Source organism: Sceloporus occidentalis, unplaced genomic scaffold (genome assembly GCF_023333645.1).
Source record: "Sceloporus occidentalis isolate IW3139 unplaced genomic scaffold, rSceOcc1.0.p SCAF_5, whole genome shotgun sequence".
Taxonomy (NCBI): Eukaryota; Metazoa; Chordata; class Lepidosauria; order Squamata; family Phrynosomatidae; genus Sceloporus; species Sceloporus occidentalis.
Genome location: NW_028316985.1, coordinates 155,921,277 through 155,940,275, shown reverse-complemented (window position 1 = coordinate 155,940,275; position 18,999 = coordinate 155,921,277). Strand labels below are relative to the sequence as shown.

Here is an 18,999-nt window from a genome sequence, read left to right as displayed (position 1 = left end):
AGTACATATTACAGAAGGCAAAACAAGACTTCCATTAACAAAGTTGCATGCAGAGTTTTAATAAATCTTTCAATATAAATGAAGAGATTTTGGAGGGACGAACTCAAAAAGAGTAGCTGTGTGAAGTCAAGAGTCACAGAACACAACATGAAAGCAGTACCAGTGAAGAATTGCAGAAATGGACTTTCAAATCTGAACCTGTTTAACATAATTTACAGTAGTCTGTTCTTAATATGTGCCATGAATACTCAGGAAAAAAACATTAGGAAATGTCTGCCCATTTTAAAAAAAAACCAACTTTTCAAGAATATTCAAAGTTAACTAAGCCAAAAAATAGTTTGCTTAGCAGAGTTTTATCCTTATCCTGGGGAAGAGCACAACAAAGAGAAAAAGTTGTCATTCTGTGTGAGTCCTTAGGATGCCTTTCAAATAAAAAAGAACATGGTGAATGGTTCCTGTTCCATTGCCTAGTAATAATATCTATATGGTGCTGAGCAAAACAGATGAAAGAACAGGTCATCTTGATTCTTGACCACCTGATGCTTTAAATGGCCACATCCAAACCCAGCTCTTGAAGCTACACTCCAAACTCCTGGATACCAAAATCAGTAGCCTGAGCTGGAAACTAGAATCATTTTGAAATGTAATGAGTAGAATGCCCTCTTGTATGATTAAAGAAAGGCAAAAAGCATCTTACAGTATTGATACAAAGGTTAAGTTTCTTATGTTGGAACACAAGGGTCCAAGAAAATCTCGATTGTGTTAGCTTCCCAGCGAAGCATGAGTAGACAGTTCAGAAGTAAAGAATCCAAGGTGCCTTTTGGAGTTCCTTTTGGCAAAGGGCTGCTCACAGAATTTTACTTCAATGTTTCCATCACTGAACGCTTCTCTTCTGCTCCCCTCTAAAACTGGCTCTTTCCTAAAGGCTCCTTCTTTGTGTTGTGTCATTGTAATACCCACATTTTCACACCGTCTGGATGGGGGCAGGATTTCTTTTATAATGCAAAAGCAAATTGTAGACAGGAAGTTTTTCTTGAAGTTCTCATTCATAAAAGCATACACGATGGGGTTGCAAATGGAATTGGAAAATCCTATTACCTGAACGATACCAAAGATCATCTTAATTGTGACATCATCGTACATGCTTTCAAGTCTACCTAGAGACAGGAAAATAGGTGTTAAATATTACCTTTACAGAGGTAAGAATTATTCATCCATATTCATAACATGTGGGCATCCTGTTCAGCATCTGTAACTATTAAATGACTTATCTATTTCAATTATCCATTCAAAGCTGAGAAGCTAAACAACAATAACTGCTAATTTTATTCAGACAGAACCGGATCTCTCTCTCTCTCTCTCTTTTCAAAGAAACAAAAATCTATATTTAGAAAACATATTAACAACCAAACTTATCTATGCTAGATATTTATTTATTTATTTATTTATTCAGTTTATATCCTGCTTTTTTCCTATTATGGGACCCATACATAATGGTACACCAAATGAGCTGTGATGATGACACATGAACTTAGCCATCCCCACAACTGAGATAAAGGATGAACATAACTAGAACCACTGTTCTAGTTATCCAGCTAATAAATGTATTTTTGGCTCCTTGACCATGACAGCCATCTAGGACAGGTCATAGTTCAAAATGAAACAATACAAGAAATCATTCACCTGTGTAAGTCCTGTATTGTCCATTGTGATAAAGAGAAATTAAGAGAAGCCTACCTTTAAGTTGGAAAAAGTTCTGTTCTCATATTAAACACAGAAGTCCTGAATCTGCATTTGATGTAAGCAAGAGGGTTGCAGAGGCTGCAGATGACCCTTGTTACCTAGACCTCCCTGACTCCACCCTGCGACTTGACACATAGGTGAGAAAGGGAGCTTCTTGCCTCATTTACAACTGTCAACTGCATTCCTTATTTAAAGTGACAGACTCTCTGAAGTAAACAACCCTGAAAGTTCCTGTTAATTAAAAAAATCACACTCTATGACTTTGTTATCTCCTCTGATAAATAGCTCTGAACAGAGAAATGTCTCCAGAACAGTTTGATAATGTGTATAAAATGCATACTTTATAGATATGGAGGATGCAATTTTGATCTATCTGTTAATGTTCCTAAAATCATAGAATCATAGAGTTGGAAGAAACCACAAGGGCCATCCAGTCCAACCCCCCTGCCATGCAGGAAGTCTCAATAAAAGCATCCCTGGCAGATGGCCATCCAGCCTCTGTTTAGCTTACTCCCTCTTCAATATGACATCCCTTTAAGTATTTAAACAGGGTTGTCATATCACCTCTTAAACTTCTCTTCTTCTGACTGCATATGTAAAAAGACAACCAGTAGAAACAGTATGTAAGGTGGGTTCTGAAATGCCTCCTTTGGGCCTAAACAGACAGGCAGAATACCACAGGTTATCCCTATGGTATCCTGCCTGTGGTTCCAACCCTGGTCAGTCTCCAGGAGAGCTCAACAATGGGCATGGGTTCACATGCTCACCCGCTGCCACACTGTGGGTCCGCTGCCGCACTTACATGCTGCTGCTGTCACTGAATTTAAGGGTGGAAATGGGGCAGTTGGTTGCATCCATGTGGCCAGGCATCCCCTTCTGAAATCACAAGTCATGGCAGGGGCCTTCAAAGAGGATGTGATATCAGTGGCAGGTAAGGGGCATGTGAGCCTATGTAATCTGCCATCTATCACAACTGAGTTTCAGAGAATCTCTGTTGCAAACAGTCCTTGTAGACTGAATTAAGCGCCATTGGAGCCAGGATTGGGCAGGATCCACTGGATCCCTGTGTAATCTGCCCAATCCCAGCCCAGGACTAATGTACAAATTGTCCAGACAGGATGACACCACACTGTCCTTTTGGCCCATGTGTACAGCCCTGCAGTCTCAATCTGAAGCTGCCTCGGTTGTCTGCTGCAGAAATAAGCCTTTACCTTTCTTTACTTCTTGCTTAATAATAATAATAATAATAATAATAATAATAATAATAATAATATAAATTTATTTATATCCCGCCCCTTTGAGGTCAATCGGGGCGGCTAACAACAATAAAATACAATACATTAGACATCAAAATTCCCTCCCCCCTTAAAAATTATTAAATCAATTATAATTAAAACCAACAAATTAAACAACATTAACATATACACATTATTACAAAACAAAACAAAACAAATAAAACAGTAAACTACAGTGGCATTTGCTCTGCAAATTTGGACCAATCTGCTAGATAGTAAACCACAGTCTTGTGACAGTTTTGGTGAGCCAGGCAGGTGGACCTGCCTAGCTTGGACCTTGTCTGATCATCACCCCAAGACAACCCAGGCACCATATGGGAGAGTTCACCTACAAGGAGATCCTTGAAAGGAGGGGAACTGGTGGGGCCAGTAAAGGATGGGTCTTTCACAAAGCCAGGTGTTTTTTGACGACCCCCCAACTCAATTTTCTTTGAGTGTTCAATTGTGTGTATATTCCCCTTCTTTGAGTAAAGAAGCTTGCAGGTTGGGAACATGCTCTGTATGCATGAATAGGGATTATCTGCAGTTGCCCCTACCAGATAAATTCTATATTGGGCATGTGTATATAGCAAGGGCAATTTGGCAAGTGAATGAAAGAGTATTTGACTCAGGAAACCTGAGAAGATCGAACTCTAAGTCCTCATGGTGTTGACTTGGTTCCTGGGAACCAAGAGAAATGATCTGGCTAATGTCACTGTTAAAGCTGTAACCTACTAGACCCTGGAAATGGACCCCAGCCAGACTGAATGCTTTGAGCTTGCCAGAAAATGTTAATTTGTCTTCACTATATAAAACCATCAGGAAGAACAAAAAATTCGTATGGGAAAAGGTGGGAGCTCACTTGAATGATGAGGGGATATGGTGAGTCCCTGAAAGTAGATTTGTGGTACCTAGAAACATTTTACAGACTGTCCTGCAATCCACCCATAAATCCAGAAAGCACAGCTCTTGCAGCTACCATTCATTTCATTTGCTCCTGGCATCTACTAGGAAGCTAAACAAATAACTGCTATATAAGAGACAGGTCTAAACCACAACCCCAGAGGAAAGCCTCCTAGACCCCCAGGAGCCACATTCATTTATAAAACTCCAAATTGACTTTTCTGAGATCCCCAGGGCAACCGTGTTCAAATATTTGTTTGCTTTCATCGATCAGTTCACCACAAGATGAAAAAACAGTGTGGTGTCCCTACAGGAAGTTAAATGTTGCTTCTGACCACCCCTCATTTTTGAAAGTGATGAAACCTTTATTGCTGACACTATCAAAAACCTAGCAATGACCTTAGGAATCCAGTGGAATTTCCATACCCCTTATCATTTTTCCTCTAATGTACAAATTGAGTGCTTGAACCAAACTCTTAAACGTACATTGGCAAAACTGTGTACAGAATCAGGACTAACATATACCCAGGTTCTGCTATGGGCTCTGCTGACCATCAGGATGAGTCCCAGAGGAAAGTGAAATAGTACCACTGGGGGGCATGGAGACTGCTGGTTTCACAAATCTGATACCTTGAAATGCACTACTCTGGTAAATTCATCTTCCTCCAAGAATCCCTGGAACTGAGAAGCCATCACACACTCTTGTACCTTGCCAAAATGCAGTAATGGAGACTAGCCAATAAGCAGTCATAAAAGTAGGGTTCAAGGCTTTTTTAAATAATAGTCTTACAGCTGTAGACAGCAAGCATGGTGTAGTGGTTTGAGCACTGGAGTATGACTCACTCAGAAATGAAAACCCACTGGGTGTCCTTGGGCAAGTCACAGTCTCTCAGCCTCAGAGGATAACAATGGCAGACCCTCCTCTGAAGAAACTTGCCAAGAAAACCCCATGATAGGGTCATTTTTGCCTTGGGATCTCCCTATGTTAGAAATGACTTGAAGGCTAACACCACACACACTTACAAATATCTCTTTTAGTTATGTAGGTATAGCCCTTTCTTGTTACAAACAAGCATTCACAACTCCCTTTACCCATCTGCCAGTCTCTGCTTCTATAGGCTAAGGTGGGCAATAATCCAGCACACACATGGCGATTTCACCATTTTCAAATATCCTGTATATCCCACATCCTTTTTATAGACAAATTTGGGGGGGGGGGGGAGATAATTATTGCTGTACTTGCAAAGGACTGCACCAGTTACAGCATCCAAGGGAGAATGGATCCAAGAGATTTTTATCTGCAAAGTGTCAGGCAAATTGTTCACAGCAAGCTGTCGAATGCTCTACATTCTGCTCTTAACAGCCAAAATTTAATAAGGCCCTGAATGGTCAAAACAGCTCTGCTGGATGCATATGAGCAGATGCAATGCTGACAGGAAAAAATTGTCCCTTTTTACCCTTTTTTGTTGCCAGCACCACCACAGTACTGCCAACACTGACCTTCTTGGACGCAATTAGACTCATTCTGCACTGACACTCTCCTTACCATCCCACTCATTTCATCACCAGTAATCCTAGAACAGAATATGGAGAAATACAAGGGATCCAACTTGGCAAGGGGCCAGGCAAGAATGCTCTACCTGTTCAACCTGTATGCAGAAAATATCACACAAAGTGCAGGTTTGGACTCGGAGAAAGGAGGAGTGAAGATAGGAGGAAGGAACATCAACAATCTAAGATATGTGGATGATACCACACAACTAGTGTAAAACATTACAGACTTGGAGCAATTACTAAGGAAGGTCAAAGAAGAAAATGCAAAGGCAGGCTTACTGAACATAAAGAAAACAAAAACAATGACCACAGAAGATCTACATAAAACAATGAAGAACTAGAAATGGTTAGAGTCCCCATGTCTTGGATCAAATATTGACCAGAATGAAGACTGCAGTAAAGAAATCTGAAGATTAGGGATGGGCAAGTCAGCCATGAAAGAATTAGACAAGATCCTAAAGTATAAAAAGTATACACCTGAGCATTAAAGTTAGAATTGTCCAATGCCCCATCACCAGGTACAGAAGTGAGAGTTGTACAGTGAAGAAAGCTGATAGAAAGAAAATGAACTCATTTGAGAATTGGAGCTGGAGAAGAGTACTGAGGATACAGTTTAAAAAAAAAGATGAACAAATGGGTCCTAGAAAAGATCAAGTCTGAATTCTCCCTGGAAGCCAAGATGATAAAACGTAAACTGTTGTACTTTGGCCACATCATAAGAAGTAAATACTAGAAAGGACAATAATGCTAGGGAAGGTAGAAGGCAGGAGAAAGCAAGGGAGACAACACACCAGATGGATAGACTCAGTCAGGGAGGTCTTCAAATAAAGGCTGGATGGCCATCTGTTGGAGATGCTTTGATTGAGAGTTCCTGCATGGCAGGGGGTTGGACTGAATGGCCCTTGTGGTCTCTTCCAACTCTATGATTTTATCATTCTAGGCATGAATTTATAGGAGCTAAGAAGAGCTGTGGGGGATTGAGGGTCTTGGACATGTCTATCCACAGAATAGCCATGAGTTGGAGCTGATTTGAGGACAATTAACAACAAACCCAGTAAACTAGGAGGGAGAACATTTGGAACCATTTTGTGAGGAAAAATTGTGTCCATTATTCTGGTCAGTTCCTCATTCCAAAAGTCATAGATTCAGCCAAATTTCCTGCTCCAACAATAGGAAGTTCCCCCAAAGTTATCAGGAAACCATCTGGATCCATCAGCTTTTTCGAATGAACCATCCTTCAGTGAATTGAATTCCTGTACCTCTCAATTGAAAGATATAACACTGGTTATCCATTAGATACTGAGCAATGTCCAAGATGTTCCCTTTGGCTTATAAGGCCCAATTTTTATGCTGAAGGTGGAACTGGAGCTCTTTTTACCATACTGTGGCCTAATAAAGATTGTTTGGTTATAACATGGACTGTGAAATGGTATCTTCACTGAGATTAGGAGGACTCTCAGTGCTTGATATTTCTGTCAAAATTTACTTGTTTATCCAAGTGTTTTCTTGATTATTTTCCTGTTGTTAACATTATCATTTTACCTATTAGCAGTTATTCCTTGGCTTTCAATAAAGTTTGTTAAGGGATTTTATTAGATTGGCTATTATAGATTTAATTTTAAAAATAAGCCATGATGAGTTGGGTTTTTTTTACTGGAAAGCAATATTAAAACAATACAATTATATACAAAACAAATAATTATATTCAGTCAATGGTGGCTGTTGGGTCCCTTGTCACACGACAGTGAGTCCACTTTGCATTTTAATCTAAACTCTAAACTAGGTAACTGTCTAAGGTGCTGAAACCTATTTTGGCCATAGGTTCTAGACTAGTCTGGAGTCTGTCTGTCTGTCTGTCTGTCTGTCTGTCTGTCTATCTATCTATCTATCTATCTATCTAAATATGTATGTCATGCTCTATATCCAAAGATCTTGGGACAGCACATAATAAAATAGTTTTAAACAATTTAAAACAATAAGAATTATATTTTTAAAAGATGAAAATCATATTAAACCACCAGACACTTAAAACACGACAGTTTAAAAACTATTTAAATCCATTCATGTGGAATAAAACCTGGAATGGATTCTTTGTCTTGGAACAAAAAAGTCACCACTATTACTTTATTCAGTTAGTTAACCACACTATCTTTTTATTCTGCTATTGTCTCTAGTACACAGGTTCCATATATCCAACAGCTACTCCATGATTTTAAAGTAGACCTGAAATAGGACAATCTAGTTATGGCACTAGTTTGTCAAAATCTAGCTGAGTTTGTTCAGAAAGAGTCACAGAGAAAACTGAAAGGGGTAATATTGTTCCTTTTATTGTTCCTCATCTTTCATTCTGGGCATGAGTAGTCCCCAAGGCACCAAAAGCACATATAAAAATGTAGCCCTAATTCCACTTCCCCAAGTTATTCACATATTTTGGCATATGGTTTATGTCAGGAATGAGGATCCAAGTACATCACATCTATATTGATCCTGATGCAAAAGGGATCTTGTAGCGCCTTTGAGACTAACTAAAAGAAAGAAGTTGGTATCATGAGCTTTCATAGACTTCAGCCTACTTCCTCAGATGCAAGTTTGAGATTGATCCTGAGAATATTTTAATAGAATCCAGGAGTAGAACTAGGCCTGAGAACATTTAACAAGTGGGAAAGCTTGTGGGTGATGCTACAGGGGAATCTCCTCTTTGTATTTTTATTCGGAGAACTGTATCTCAAAATTAAGAAAAGAATCATTGTGGTCTAGTTCATGTAACAGTATAGAAAGTGTCAAATTGATTCAGAAATTCTTGAATAAAGCATTGGAAGGTTCCAGTTCCAGTTTTAATAACAAACACTATAATTCAGAAGAACAAGCTACTCACTGTACTCTATCATCATGTGCATTACATGAAAAGGAGCCCAGCAGATGGCAAACAATACCACAACAGTTACCATCATGATAATTGCTCGCTTCTTCTTCCTGAAAGAGAGGGGGAGCCAGAATTGAGATTTTCTACACAAATATCAGAATGCGCACAATAACTGGGGAGAGGGAGACTACATACGATGGGGTGGGGAAGGCCTGTGATAACACATGCACTGCATGCACAGAAGGTTCCAGTTTGGCATGGGAAGGACTTTCCCTGAGAAGATGGGCAGTTGCTGTTGATCTGAGCTAGAAATTGTAGACAAGACAGACCAGTGGCTTGATTCAATATAACACTGCTTCATATCATCATGACAATTTTATTATACATTTTTTGCAATAAGTATGTGGCAAAGCCATCATTTTTTATTATGCATTTTTCATCTATGCATCACTTCACATTTGTTTACACTGAATCTAATTTGCCATCTCACTGCCCATTCTCTCAGTTTAGTGAAATCCTTTTTTGAAAGCCATCATAACCTTGTTTTTGGTCTTACCATCTTAAATAATTTAGTAGGCTCAACACGTTTTCCCACCTAATTCCAGATAGTTTGTGAACAAGTTAAAACAAAACAAAACACCAACCCCTATTTAGATCTTTAGGGTACTCCACTGATCCCATCCCCTCCATGGTGAGAAATGGCAATTTATTCCTATTGGCTGCTCCCAGCTCTTCAACCATGTGCTACAACATTTCTTCACTCTGTAAGGAAAATGTCTGTTTTTACACTGGGACTGTTCCTAACATACGATAACTGGGTCTACATTTTGAAAAATTATAAAAAGTAATACTACTTTTCCCTGGAAAATGGAACAATGTGTGCCTTCAAGTCATATCTGACTTATTGCGACTATAAGGTGAGCCTGTCATGCTGTTTTCTTGGCAAGATTTATTCTGAAGAGGTTTGCCATTTTCTTCATATAAGGCTAAGAGCATGTGACTTGTCCAAGGTCACACAGTGGGTTTCCATGTCTGAACAGGCATTTGAACCCTGGTCTCCAGTGTTGTACTCCAACATTCAAATCACTACACCACACTGGCTCTCAACTGGAACAATGCTGGACCTAATCCAGACACTATCTATTCTGGATAAAGTAAACATGAGATAAGTGGATGGGGGGCTGTCCTGCTTCCCTCCATCACCAACTGTTTCATCCTCTAAATGTGGAGGACAACAATCTAAAGAGGAGAGCTTCCTCTATCCATAGTGGCTTACCACGTGATTTGGAGTTCTGATTTTCTACTCCTTCTTTGACCCCATCCACTTGCAGCTTTTCCTTCTAAATACAAATGTTCCTTGGATTACCATTATAAACATTTTTTTTGGTTGCCTACTGTCACACCCTACTGTCACACTCTCCAAAATTTCATAGATGAAAACTGGGGCATGTCTGGCCAAGCAACATCCAAGTGTGGTAAAAATAACAAAAGCTAATAATGAGAAAGAACACACAAGCTAGGATGCAGCGGTTTGCTTTTGCTTGAGTCTAATGTGAAGGGCAAGATTTTGCCCCTTCTTAGAATCATAGAATCGTAGAGTTGGAAGAGACCACAAGGGTCATCCAGTCCAACTGGAGGAGGAGAGAGAAACTAGGACTTTTTAAAATAGAATTTATTGAGATAAAAAGTCTTAACATAAAGAGAGGACTACAAAAAGACAAAATATGGAATATGATACCTTAAATCTAACATCACAAATACTATTTACATCTAGACTGAACACTACAATTTACATATACTAAAATATAGAACAGAAATAAACTTCCATGACTCTTTTTTTCCTTTTTGTTAAGTTCCATAAACCTTTTACTTTGGTACATGGATTTAATTCAAACCTAAAAAAAAAAAAAAAACCAACTGGAATAGCTTAAAAGCAATTGAAAAAGTTGGAGAACACAGGATTAATTGGAACTGTCCCTCGACATCTGAAAGGTGTGTGTGAAATATTTTAAAACAATAAAACAACCTCTAGAATTTTGTTGGCTTTTCAACTTTTTCAGTCTGGTCCCAAGACAACCTGAATGACAGCTTCAAGGCTAGCTGTACCATCACTTAAGCAGAGTGAGTTAGCTGTCGCAGACAACAGACCTTCAAAGTCTTGAAAGGGCAGCAAATCTTAGTAGAATGCTTTGTTATTCTTTAGAGATAAGTTGTCAGAGGAATATACATGGAGAGGTGTTTGTGTAATTAGGCTGGACTGCACCTACCAAATCAGGACATTTGGAGGTGATGTGCTGTATGGAGATATGTTCTCACTTACACTCACAAAGAATTCTAGAAAGTGAAATAGACAAATTTCTTTTACAGAATCTAATAAAACAAACTGTAATGATAAAAACTGGCTGTGCTAACCGTGATATTTTAGACATCTCATTCCTATGAATGGCTTGCAGAACGGAAGCATCCCCAACTCTCTTCTTAATCCAGAGCTCATAACCAATCTTACTGTAGAGAAAGAGCATCAGCATCAATGGAAGGAGGAACAGAATGATCAAAATGAAAGTGGCATATATCTTCTGGTGAACTGGACTGGCCCATTCTTCCAAGCAGCATACATATTCTTTTTCATAAAGGAAGTCATATTTATTCTGAAACAAATCAAGCGGACATCATATTCAGTACAGAAGATGCTTTCTTTGTCAATGGACACAAGTCCATTACAATAAGAAAACTGTGTAAAGCCTCATAAGCTATGATGAACCTATACAAACTGCTTCTTATTAACTCAAGGTCATTGGTCCATTTATGGAAGTACAAGTATACTGCAGCAAATGAAACAGAAGTTTTCCTGGTCATAACTTCTTTAACAAAAAAAATTGAGACTAGAACCAGAAATAATGTGGAAAGAATAGGGTTAGGTTCCTACACTCTCAAAATGAAAAGCAGTTCAATTTGTTTTGCAATATGTTTTAATCAAAACTAAACAATATGCATATGTGAAATGAAACAAATAGGTTAGGTGAGAGTTGCTTAAGAGAGCAAAACATTGGGGCTCTCCAGACTGCCCCAAAGGGCTAGGCTGGAGGCATCTGGTTTCCCTCTGGAGGGATGTTGCAGCAACCAATCCATGCGGCGTCCCTCCAGACCAAAAAGAACCCGGAAAAAAATGGGTTCTTTTTGGCATGCGGGGATGACATCGTCAGACATAGTGTCACGCTTGCATCATACACATGTGTGCTGTATGGATGGTGTCACGTAAAGATGGCGCTGTCCATACGTGTTAGGGTTCTGGAGCGTGCAGATGCTTCGCACTCCAGAACCCTAAAATTGGCCACAGGCCGCCGTGAACCAGCGGTCTGTACTGGGCCATTTTGAACCACCTAGAAATCATTTGAAAGCTTCCAAGGGAGACTTGCCACCATTTGTCTTATGATTTTCATTTTGATGGCCAGATCTGTGCTTTCCTTACACATCCTGTGGGTAGCTGGTGAAGCAGGCTTATCTACTGTCCCCCTTTCTTTCAGAAAAAGTTTTTGGAGAAGCAGCTGGTTATATTGGTTGTTGCATGTAAACATTACATGTTAGGTGAACCTATCATGGTTTTGTTTTTTGTTTTTTTGTAAGATTGGTTTAGAGGGTGTTTGCCTTTGCCGTCCTCTGAGGCTGAGAGAGTGTGACTTGCTTGAGGTCACCCAGTGCATTTCCATGGCCAAGCAGGGATCTGAGGTATGTCTGTACCTCCCAGTTTTGCATTACTAACTGATGACATTGGCCATGTTTGCAGGAAATATGGCATTAAAGCAAAATACAAATAATTTAATAACACCATGACCCTGTTGGATCTAGCTCCATCAACCTTCCATTGACTACATATCCCCATAAAAAAATCTAGACATAAACATCAAATTAACATTTGTTGTCATTGTGCAAAATGGGGAAATTCAAAATGTGAGCTTCTTTACCTCCAGGGTCTTCCCATAAGAAAGAAGGAGAATTCTCAGAAGGTATTTCTCACACACTCTCACACCTTAAATGTAATACACTGTCAGCAGAGGAGAAACTGGTGGAGTTCCACTGTTCTTTTTCTCAGTTGCTCAAGCTGTGCTTCTTGTGGTCCCTAGGCATGGAATTGGCTAATGCAACTAGAAATTGCTGAACTTTGTTCATGGTATGTACAGGTCCAACACTATTTGCACTGATGGAATGACAATACTGGAAACTGAACAGAAATTTTTTACTATGTGCCAGTATTTTTCCAATGAGGTATAATCAAAGTATCTGAACAAACTGCAGAGCATTTTCTTTAAAGTTAAGAATGAAATTAACTGCTCAATAGAGGATGTAAAAAAATACACTAGCTAGAATATGTTAAAATACACATTTACAGAACAAATGGTATCATGTTATGGAAGATGCAAAGGCAGCATAGAAAACCAGTGCCTCTCTTAGTTCACAGAGAACTCAGAAGAAATATTAATTTGAAAAGTTTATTATATTACAAAGGTAATAGTACATTAAGAACTCCTTCTGCAGAAGATCATTGAAACACACTGTCTTTGTGCAAGAGAAAAGGTATTTAATTTATCATCTATCAATTATACGGGAGCAAGTGCTACTGAACTAAATGAATAGTTAGATTACTTAATTTCATTTCAAAGTTGAAGCTTTCATGGAGGTATACATAACAAGACACAAGAAAGAAACTTCACTTTAAAATACACATTATATAAAGAAACAATAATACACTGATTTAACAGCAGATCAGGACCTTTGTCCCAAACTGGAATTCACAATTTTAAAACACAGGGTCTTTGTCAAAAATTCAACAAGGCTGGTATCAAATGGACCCTTTTAGGAAGCCCACTCCACAATTTGAAGGTCATCACACACAAAAATGGCTTCTCATGAGTCGCCATCCACCAAATCTCATAATTTAGCAGCATTTGATCTTTTCCTGCTGGGCCCCTTAGTCTAGCACCCTGTTTTTCCTTTTAAAGAGGTTCCAAGTTAGCATGCAACAAAACTGCTAAGACTATTCATTGCTTTTATAATTTGCTATAATCTCTGGCAGATCAAATGTGGTGCTTCCTCTTTCACCAGTCTTCTGTGTTCCTTTTTACCTTCCATTGCTTTGTTTTCCATTGAAGAACAGAGTGCCTGACAATATGGTGATTCCTGTTTAGCAGCTTTCTGTTCATTTTAAAAAGTTCTTACTGAGCCAAGTAGCTCAATGAAACAAAAATGGAAATTATGGCCAAAGGTAACATAAATTTAAAAGGAATAGTGTGAATTCACCAAAGGGCTGGCACAAAACATTTTGCAGATTAATGGTGACCACTCCCAGTTCCATGCACAAAATCAGACTGGACTGCCAGCTGAGTCTTATTTTGATACTGGTGATGCAGATCCATGAGATATTAGGGCAGCAAGTTAGCTTTAAGGACATATGGTTCTGTTCTTCAATATCTTTTTATTGCTCTAGTAGGCTACCACCTGAGATGACTTCCTCATTTCACCTAATGTATAAAGGCAGCCCTGACTCACAACAAGATTATATTATTGTCAGAAACAGTGGCTGGAAACTTCAGAAGCCAGGTGCCTGACCCAAATGGTGTGACAGGTCAACAGAAAATTATTTTCAAACAACGTATTGTAAATCTAGTATACTGTCTTATAAATATCCCTCTTCTGTTCCAGCCATGAGGATTGATTATAGCAACAGTATAAAGTCTATTGTTCCTCAACACATATAAGTCTCAGCTTCATTTCTTTAACATCTTTCATTTCCAAAGTCACTATGTAAGCCACTTAATTTATTTAACACTTCTACATTTTATGACATTTCATGATATTAATCTCCTGAGCAGCAGTCATACCAGACATAATAGTTGACCTCTGCTTTAAATACAATCTGGGTATAATTAGACAATATGAAAGAATATACCTCCAGTCGCTGTACGTGCCACATAGGTGATCCAACAATAGCTGCCAACAACCAGACTATGCCTGAAAATAAAAAAAGGATGGTGGTTGGTTTCTACAAAAAAAATATGAAATTCATATATGAAAGTATCCTATTGACATTTTTACTTTAATTAATAATATAGCCACATGGAACATCTGGGATAATTGACAAGCCTTGCAACAAACAGTTTTATGTTAGCAAGCATATGGAAGATGGTTGGAACTGGGCTAATAGTTCAGTAGGGAAATTCCAAATAATAAGCTTCTTAACGGCTTAAATCTAGAATCTTACATCTCCAGTCCAAATAATAAACATAGGCTAATTTAGCTTTGGGACTGCTCTCCTATCCAATTAATTGAAGTATTAAGGGTGAGTCATCTCCAACTTTAGACCACTTTAAGCAGTTCAGCATCTGAAATCTTACCCTATTTACCATCACAAGACAAATTTATGGCAAATTGCACACCGCACCTGACCTGCTTTGGATATAAAATAGGCCCTATGATGGGCACACTGCTGATGCTCATTAAATCATTCTGCATTTATGAAAGCAACCAGTAGTATTCCAAGGAAGAGAATCCCTAAAACAGAAAAGGCATAAACCAGGACAAAAAATATTTGAATGCATCACCAAAGCAGCTCTCTTCTCTTTTTCTCCCACAGGACTGCCATCACTGCTACCCATACAAAGCACTGTTAGATACTGGGCGTCAGATGAAATTTGTTAATTTATACAGCAAACACGTCTTTGAGAGAGTGCAAAAATGTATCTTGGTCGAGGAACTTTAGGTACAGAACATTTATTACTCTGAACCTTCATACAAAAAAGCAGGATCTGGCTCTGCATTTGCGGAACAGCTAGAGGAAGATCTGATCCACTTTCATAACGGGTTGAAGACCTTCCTCTTCAATTTGCTGGATTAAATTGCTGACCATGTCTAAGGTGGCTGGGATGGGCAGTGATTGAGAAAGATTTTGTTTGTATTGTTTTTAGCATATTAGTATATTAATTTAGTATCTTGGCATTTTATTGTTTGCTTTTTATTGTATATGTTTTGATGTACCGCCCTTTGGTGGAAAGGTCATTATAAATAAACATTATTATTATTATTACAGTATTATTATTATTGCTAGTTCTTTCACCTATTTATATTGTTGCTTCCGATTCTTACAGCTATGGCTCATTGATTTGACTTTGTTGTTTACTAGGAAGTATCTGTTGTTGCCCGGGTTGATGTAGATGATTTGGTTTATGATTTGAATGTTTAAGAAGTTCATGAATGGGAGCACCTACACTCCTTAAAATTTGTTTCACAGTAACTTTGATGTAAACAATGATTAAAAAACAGCAATGTCCTAAAACACAGAGACAAAAAAAAGCAAAACAAAAAACAAGTTTGCTGATCATTTCCAAGGTTGCATAAAAATACTTGAGAAGTCAACCTAAGTCTATATAGGACCCAAAACACTGGGTGAAAATTATAAGTAAGGGGATTCTGAGTAAGCATTAGGAAGAACTTCCTGATGTAAGAGCTAACTGTTTACCATGGAAGGTAGTATACTCTCTTTTGCTGGAGATACTTAAACAGAAGTTGGATGGCCACCTTTCAGGGATGGTTTATTGTGGATTCCTGCATGGCAGATGTCTGGACTAGAACCTCCTTGAGTCCCTTCCACTGAGTTTGACAGATCAGGTTCAAAACCTTAGTGCACTCTTCATTTTGGTCTCATTAGACAACAGGCCAACTGAATAGGGGATTATGGGAGTTGTAGTTCAACATATCAGATGGGTGATAGGTTGGGAAAGACCGTTCTAAAGCTTGCATTTAAAAATTGACAAATAGTTTGTAATTTTCTAACAGGAGAGTAGTCTAGGATTTTACCAAGCATTGTATATGCTCTTCTGTTGGTGTACTGCCATTTCATTTTTAGTGGGTAGACAATCCCATTGTGCCTTTCTAGAGCAATGCATGTCATTGTAAGGATCTCAGTAACTACTGCAGTGGATTGGACAAACGGCACCATCTTGCATGCAAAGGCACCTAGGAAAGATTAAAACAAAAAGAAAAATGCACATCATCAATAGAGTCACAATAGCTATACTCGTATCACATTACAAAACCAGGAGCAATTGAGGTAGCATATATTTTTCATGTAGTGCCTTGTGTTATGCATTTTTTATAGCAGGATGGAACTCTGGCCTTCTAGATGTTGTTGGAGTGCAACCAATTCATTCTCACCCAGTTTGTAATAGTAAGGGATGGTGGGCTGCAATTCAGCAAGATCTGGTGGGCAGCCAGTTCCCTACCCCTATTTTATAATCAGAAAGGGTGTGTGTTTTTTTCATATTTACTCCTTCCTTGTTCGTTCTGAAAACAAAAACCTACTCAGCAATGCAAGATCATTTCTGAAGGGAAAGAATTTTTTATCCCCATCTGTTACACTTGTTGTTTAATTCAACAACTTGAGTCTCTAACATCGAATGCAAGACAAACTTTAGTAAAATAAGTCATCCATCTTTCCCATCTGCTCTGTATATTGACTAAATCAATAGCTAGCATGGTCCAGCCAAAGTTAAGTACTTTTAGGTCCCATCAATTTCAATGAAAGAAGACTTGTGCTGTTCACCTACTGAAATCAATAGAAATGTATTAACTTTGGCTGGCTCATGTCCAGCCATTATAAAGATACCTTTCTTAACAGACTCTTTATATGAAGAAAGTAAAACTTCAATATTACATTGCCAGCCAGTATCTGAGTCAAAATTAAACGATCATTATGGTTATTCTGATGATAGATAAAAGTTAAGCATAAATGGGATGCACTCACGCTTTATCAAGACAATTGCATCTCTGTGTGTGTGTGAAAATGATAGTGGCTGTTACCTACTTTACCCAAAAGAATTGCTTGTATCAAGCAATTATCCAGTAATGGCAACAAAACTAGACTCATAATCATACTTATCATAAAACAATGAGCTCATTATAATGTCATTATTAGACACAAGTCTGGCAGGAACGGGGAAGAAAAGGAACATCCTGAACATTTCTAAAACTTCACTCCACAATGCTTTTTGCATTTCCATTGGTTATCGTTCAAGTATTACTTTGTGAAAACAATCACTAAAAAAGAAAAAAAAAGATTTTTGCTTGGCTAAGAAGAGTTTGGTTTAATGATGATCACATTGGTCTAATAATCCAGGCTGAAGAAACAAGGCTTCGCAAATGTGGGTGTCATAGCAAATTAGTGCATTCTATTTAAAGTGACTTATCCTCAACAGGATACAGTCGTGTTTAAGTTTAAAAGGGGGTGTTATCACACTCAGCTGTGGCCAGGGGAGTGCAACCAGTATGCAATCCAGATCCCAGCCGCGCTTAGCCAGTGGCTTTTCAAAAAAGGCAAGCTCCCATTTTTGAAAAGCTGCTGAAAAACTGACAGAATCCATCCAGGGCCATAGAAGGGAACCCACACCATACAAAACTTCCAGTGGTCATAACAGATTACTAGGGCAATAATCAACAGCTGCTGGTCATCAAATTGGCATGAGGAAGGTTTGAAAGTAACCTTTTGGACAATAACTCGCAAAACACTCCCCAAGAAGCTATGGCCACAGTTGGAGGGTTTGACTATAGTTAACAGCAATACATGCCATATGTCTCCAAACTCAACATTTACCAACAATCTTTGGTTTATACAAAAAACACAAACACCTTAACATGGGTAAATGAGGACGACCAGTGTGGTACAGTGGTTACGTTTTGGACTATGATACTGGGAGACCAGAGTTCAAACTACCACTTGGCCATAGAAATTCATTGGTTACATTGGACACGTTATATTGTCTTTACCTTAGAGGAAGGTAACAGCAAATCCCCTTGCAATAAATCTTGCAAAGAAACACCTGTGATAGGGTCATCTTAGGGCCATAATTTTTTAAAAAAAAAATAAGCACACAACCATGAGTAAATCATACAGATACCCTCCTGCAACATATACATGTAGTGGCTTCTGCCTCATGCATTTTAAATTAATCCCACATGGTCTGCTAGCACATAGGTCTTCTGAATTTGCATTTTAAACAGCTGATACCCCAATCCATGGATGTTCAAGTCCCATGAAATACAATGGAACAGTAAAATTGTGTCCCTTATATACAATGGCAAAATCAAGGTTTGTTTTTTGGCACAGAGAGATAGAGAGAGAGAGAGAGAGAGAGAGAGAGAGAGAGAATATTTTCAAGCTATGGATGGTTGAATCCGTGGATAAAGAATCATGGATATGGAAGACTGACTTGCACACAGTCTTCCCCTCAGACTTTCCTTTGGTATCTCCTTTGGGATAAAAAGGGTTATGTTCTATGTAGTCTGTAAAAGGCTACATTTACCACTTTCATAAAATAAACATGCATTCATCAATTCAACAAATGTACATGTGTTTGCACCACCAAGATACAGCTGTACCTTTGAATTGGACTCTGGATTTAGGAATAGTCGTGTAACTGTGTATAAATCAGGTATGAAAACATACATATTCTCCTAAACATCTGGATATGTATAAATGCACATGTACAGTGTTAATAAATAAATGTCCCTGGAGTCTACATCTATGAATAGCATCTTTGCAGTAAAGTTCTGTGCACAGGTATACCACCTTTTTAAGACCAGTACAATTGATCTGTAATTGGAGGAAGAAAATCC

General features: G+C 38.5%; 1 protein-coding gene across 1 annotated transcript in view; it reads right to left on the bottom strand.

Moving 5' to 3' along the window:
• Window positions 1–279: 279 nt before the first annotated feature.
• The window catches only part of LOC149313009 (pyroglutamylated RF-amide peptide receptor-like), a 40,565-nt gene continuing 21,845 nt past the window's right edge, over window positions 280–18,999 (bottom strand). The window contains exons 2-6 of the mRNA XM_089527060.1: window positions 16,186–16,344; window positions 14,282–14,343; window positions 10,750–10,985; window positions 8,346–8,447; window positions 280–1,153 (exon numbers count right to left, since the gene is read on the bottom strand). Of these exons, the coding sequence (XP_089383186.1) occupies window positions 763–1,153; window positions 8,346–8,447; window positions 10,750–10,985; window positions 14,282–14,343; window positions 16,186–16,344 (950 nt within the window). The 3' untranslated portion in view covers window positions 280–762. The remainder of the gene's footprint in view (window positions 1,154–8,345; window positions 8,448–10,749; window positions 10,986–14,281; window positions 14,344–16,185; window positions 16,345–18,999) is intronic.